At 39.0% G+C, this 6,000-nt stretch overlaps 1 protein-coding gene across 1 annotated transcript in view; it reads right to left on the bottom strand.

Annotated features, from left to right (window-relative positions):
* Positions 1-2,211: 2,211 nt before the first annotated feature.
* The window catches only part of prkci (protein kinase C, iota), a 129,433-nt gene continuing 125,644 nt past the window's right edge, over positions 2,212-6,000 (bottom strand). The window contains exon 19 of the mRNA XM_063045310.1: positions 2,212-3,864. Within this exon, the coding sequence (XP_062901380.1) occupies positions 3,777-3,864 (88 nt within the window). The 3' untranslated portion in view covers positions 2,212-3,776. The remainder of the gene's footprint in view (positions 3,865-6,000) is intronic.

Below are 6,000 nucleotides of genomic sequence, written 5' to 3'. Positions count from 1 at the left end.
TCCAGAAATGCTGCCTGCCCACGAATTTCATCCAGTCTTTACTCTGCATCTGTGCCTGATAGTGTTGCAACAGTCAAGTGTAAAAATCAACCTATATTAATCCCTTTCTTCTTTAGATGCTTACTACATCCATAACAAGAATTAAGCTGTCAAGTTTTTGATTCCAAGCTTTATTAATATTACATTTAAATGTTCAAACATGAGGAGAGGTTTAGGGGTAGCACCATTTAAATAGTTGAGATGGTAATGAGATGCTGTTAACAGAGGTTGGTACTGGATATACAGCAGATCATTGAAACTAGAATACGCATACCATCAGCCTGTTAAGTGAGTGTGTACCAATACCTGAGATAGCAATGACAATAATAGGAAGGCTTCTGTTTCTCTGATTTTTTTTTATAACCCAGGCTGGTTCCAAACACTGGCCAGAATACTTCTTGCTGTCACTGGATTAAATGCCTCCTCCCAAAGGTACCATTTCCAGCAGCACAACATCCCCTCTCCACAACAGACAAGTACAAAACACAACTTGTTAAGTCTCTGGAGCAAGACACGAACTACAACCTTCTGAACCAGAGGAATAGCAATACCAAATGATGAGATCAAACACTTTCCAGTGCTAAAGGGACATGAATGGAGAGGAGGGACAGAGAAGGGATAAAGTTAAGACAAAAGCTTGGTATAACCAAATACTGGTCTAGTTGAGCATGGACAATTCAAGTTTGCATTGTGGTGCTGTGCTTTAGGTTATAAAAAATGTTTCCTCAATCACAGGCTTATGAATTTCTTAAATCACTGCTCAAGCCAGTTAGTAAAGGGAATATTTGTCCTTTGGAAAGGATTATGCAGTGGTTATTAAACACTTTGAATAATGTGTAATGTGTCACAGGATCCTCTATTTTAGTAATTTATGAATAGTAGTATATAAGCTACAATCAGCTTCACTTTTTTCAAACATATGACAGCACTGAATTTTCACCTCAACTCATCAATCCCATCAGAGGGGAAAAGCAAGAAAATATGTGAGGGAGCAGTTAAATTTTTAATATCAGTGTTCCATTTTTAAATGTACACTATTTTTGAAGTTTCCAAAAGATTATTATATTTTTAAACAAGCAAATTCACATGAACTTTTGACAGCTATACACAATCAAATTTACGATATGCCCAACACTCAGGAATACTGCAAATGTGCACTGCACTATCTGTTTCTTTCCATTCTGGCCACAGTATTCAGAGCTAGTGACCTTTTTGATACCATAATTTGCTAATTGACAGTGAACATTCTGGAAGGTCAAATACTGACCTAGATGGATAAGAAGCTAAATTATAAGCATCCAGGACAAATGAGCATTAGAGATCATACCAAATTCACTGTGCAAGTGTATGTACTTCCTTTTGTCTTGGCAATAACTGATCTTCAACACTGATCATATCCCAATCTGAAATAGGGGTCTAAATGCAAGATTTCCTTCTCTGGTAAGAGTTAGTACCTTGAACAATGTTGGGGAAAGGGAAAGACAGTTAAGAAATTCCTAACATTCTCATACTGCACAACTCCATACCACGCTAGACAATTGCTTTGACATGTCCCAAATCCAGCCAATTTTTGTAGCACGTAGGTTTACTAGTGCCCACAAAGGGTGAGATTACTAAACCGAGATTAAAAGGGCCTCCATGTTTGTTGAACAATGATGATCTAGAATTATGGCCTCAAATTCATTCTCAGCTCACCTTAAGCAGTTGGGCACATTTAAAGCAATGGAAATGTCCTGGACTGGATTACTGAGCACTAAAAGCAGCTTTCTTCTCAGACGTTAAATGAAATGGTTCTGTTTATTACAAAAATGGAAAGTACAAATTCCAATCCCAACATCCTAGAACACATCTGGCACTATTTGTTTAAATTTCCTGAATAATAGACAAAAGAAACTGCATTTAACTGGGTTCATCATTATAAACTGGGTACAGCCATTCAGGAGGTGTCTGCAACCAGCATCTCATTCTGGCCAAATGAAAAGCCACAGTTTTAAAGCAGAGCAAAAAGAGCTACAGGGCCTCCATTTTGCTCACTTTTGAGGGGATGTTCTCCTTCAGAAGGACAGCAAGCAAGAACTTAATATCACACTTGCAGTTTGAAGATTAAGTAGTTAAATACAAAACACCACCAAACAGAATTTGAGAAATACTTACAAGTCTGAAGAGATGATGACCAGGATTTAATTTTTTGAAACAAAATTCTCAGAATTTATAAAATCAAACTCAGATGTCCATAATAAAGTAAAATGATGGGGGAGGGGAGGGGCTGGGAATGGAAATATGGCTGGAGGAAGGAAAGAGCAGCAGTTTGCTGCAATATGCTAAATCTCTTCTAATTAGCTGTTGGATCAAGTAATGGAATAAAGATGAAAAAATTAATAGGACACATCTTTAACTGAGATTTGAATTTACCAACTGTAAAAAAAATTCTTATATGAGATGGGCAATTCTGCTCTCTTTGTGCAAGAGTTAAATTGTGAAGACTTGAAATGGCTAATTATCAGAATCTTTGCTTGGGACCTCATGTCTGTTGTTGGTAATTCTACAATAGCATAAACCAGCCGAGTATGAAGAGGATACAAGAACTCAAATGTTGTACAGTGTAAACTGTGGGTGAATAATTTACTTGCATTTACATATATATTAAAATGTGGATTTAACCCTTCACCGAGGGAGGAAAGTATGCATCTTTCACTTGCATATAAGCAAACAGAATAGCAGCTCCCAGAAAAGCAGTGTTTTGGGCTTGTGATATTATCTGTAGATGCTACAAACAGGAAGTGAGTCATTTGTATGTAAAGTAGAACCATGTGACAATATCATTCCCCAAATTTCATTGTTTCTTAGCCAGCACATCATCCAAAAGGCTTGGTTTCAGTGGACTACAGTGGCAGGATTGAAAATCTCAATCGACACACTATGGTACAGAATACAATTTTATATTCAAATTAAAAAAGACACCTTTCACAGCAGTACAGACACGTATAGTCACAGTATGTTTGTGCACTTTTTCTTTTGTACTGTTTGTTAATCTGTGACCCCCAAAAATGTGATAACTTAACATCTAATGATTGACTAAATAAATTGACCGACCCAATTAGTGGAAATCTATTTCTGTACACATCCTGCTGGCATCATGCCAGAAGGCAGAAGAACGCTGTAAAATGCTTTCCTCCTCCCAACATCAGTAAATAAGAGCAATGCTGTACAGCAGAAGCATTTTAGTCAAAGCCACAGCTGCCATCTCCCTGAGCAATACCACTGTCAATAGGCAGGTGGAGGTGTTGGGGTGGGGGGTGGAAGAGAGCAAGCAAAACCTTTACGTTAAGCCTGTAAGATTTTGTTTCACACCAGGAAGATAAAGTGAACTTCCCACACAGGTGTCTCCAGCAATGGTTTACAAAACACATTCATAGCTAAAAGTCAAGGTATCATTTGCACTCCCCACACAAATTTTTCTGTCCACTGATTTAGAGTCAACTGGGAATAATGGGGGAAGAAAAAGGTTGACTCCCAACTGCAGAGGATGAGCTCTCAATTATTCTACAGCTTATGGCTACATTGAAAGAAATAGAGGTACTCATCCCTACTTTTTGGACAAGGGTTGGGATGAGAATTCTCAAACCATCAGCTGCAGAGGGGAAAGGGTTTGGCTGTTAAAGCAAGGCATTTGTTGTTTTCAGCTCTTCCACATGCAAGGTTGGAGGCACTGGCCAGAATGCACAGACGTCAGCAACTCAGACACATTCTTCAGCCGACATCAGGAGGGGATTGATGTATTCGAAGCCTTCAAATTCTGACTGGTCAATTTTCTTGACAGCATCACTATGAAAAGAAAAGGAAGATCAGAAATCCAGGAGCCATTATTTTTGTGTTCATGCACTACACCGTGGAATGAAGTTTTCTGTCAATTTCACAAATGAGAGATCAAATCATCACTGATAAACCTTTTCTTCCTGCAAGTCTGGTAGTTATTGCATTTAATTGTTACCTGTGAGGTTTAGATAATGTTTACAGCAAATGATCTGCTGAGAAACCATTTTCACTGCACTACAACCTTTTATGGACAATTGCCTCATTAGATTGTTAGACAATATGATGGAGGATTAGCAGATTATCTGGCAGCAGGTTCATTGGCTATAAATTAGGTGGCATGGCAGAGTAGTGGTTAGTGCAATGCTCTACTGCCAAAGCAATCAGGGGTTCAATTCCCGCTGCAGGCTATAAGGGTTCTGCCCACAACTTGGGTCCTCTGGGTACTCCAGTTTCCTCTCACATTCCAAAGACGTAGGGGTTAGAGGCAGTAAGCTATGGGCATGCTGTGTCGGCGCTGGAAGCATGGCAATACTATTGGGTTCCCCAAGCACAACCTCTAGATTGTGTTGGCCATTGATACAAATGACACATTGGTATATTGTCTCAAGAACCAAGATGCAGTGAAAACCTTTTGTGTACCATCTACACAGATGATGGCATAAATACACTCAGTGACCACTTTATCAGGTAAATATCTAAACAGCCAATCATGTGGCAGCAACTCAATGCATAATAGCATGCAGACATGGCTAAGAGGTTCAGTTGTTGTTCAGACCAAACATCAGAACGGGGAAGAAATGTGATCTAAGTAACTTTGACCACGGAATGATTGTTGGTGCCAGACGGGATGGTTTGGGTACCTCAGAAATTGCTGATCTCCTAGTGTTTTCACACAGTCTCTAGAGTTTAGAGAATTAATGTTAAAAACAAAACATCCAGTGAGCAGCAATTCTGCCGGTGAAAATGCTTCGTAAATGAGAGAGGTCAGAGGAGAAAGGCCAGACAGGTTCAAACTGTCAAGAAGGTGACAGTAATTCAAATAGCCATACATTACAACACTGATGTGCAGAAGACATCTCTGAATGCCTTGAAGTGGATGGGCTACAGCAGCAGAAGACCACAACAGGCTCCACTCTAGTACCTAATAAAGTGGCTACTGAGTCTAACTACAGACAGGTAATAAAAACAATGTAGAATATAGTGCTGCAGTTACAGAGAAGATACAGTGACGGTAAACAGAGTGCAAGTGCCACAACAAGAGAGATTAGAAGAAGAATTCATCTTTAGCACACAAGAGGTCTGTTCAAGAGTTTGATAGCAGCGGGATAAAAGTTGTCAGAGTCTGGTGGTAAGCATTTTCAAATGTAACATCATTGACAAATTGTAATAGCTGGCTTAAAATCTTTATTTTTAAAATCTAGGCATAGGCTTAACATACTTTTCATTGCCCATTGTTCAATCGACAAGGAAGCAATTGAAAAAATAAACTGGGATTGTTCATCCTTGGAACAAAAATATCTGTTCAAAATTATACCGGGGCAGGAATTGCAGTTTGATAGAACTTGATCAGTAAAGCATCGTCAGAGAGTGCATTCTGAAGCCAACTCAGTATTAAAATAGAAGTGGATGCACACATAAAATGGAACGTTTTACACAGCTACTGGGAACAGGAAAGGTACAGGACTATACACCGAAAATACTGGATACACTCAGCAGGCCAGGTAGCATCTATGGAAAGGAATAACCAGTCAACATTTCAGGCTGATGCGCTCCCAGTTCTAATTAAGTGGCAGGACTGTTAATTCCTTTCCATTGATGCTACCTGACCTGCTGAATTTCTCTAGCATTTTGTGCATATTACTTAGGATATCTAACATCTGCAGAATGGCTTGCGTTTGAGGTACAGAAAAAACTGGACACGTGTTGGAAAGCGCACAACAGACAGAATGAACTAACTCTTAACACAGATTTTAATCAAACAATACTGGCTAAATTTTGATTTAACCCAATATTAAATTCACTATCTTTTGTAGAACAAATCTAGTTCAAAACCATACAAATGTTTCTGGTTGAGGTACCATTTGAGAAAGTGCCAGTGTAACAGCTGCTCAAAGTCTCCCCACTTCCTTTGCAACATACTTGTAA

Source organism: Mobula hypostoma, chromosome 4 (assembly GCF_963921235.1).
Source record: "Mobula hypostoma chromosome 4, sMobHyp1.1, whole genome shotgun sequence".
Taxonomy (NCBI): Eukaryota; Metazoa; Chordata; class Chondrichthyes; order Myliobatiformes; family Myliobatidae; genus Mobula; species Mobula hypostoma.
Note: the sequence above shows the minus strand (reverse complement) of the source record. Positions and strands in the feature narration are given on the sequence as shown.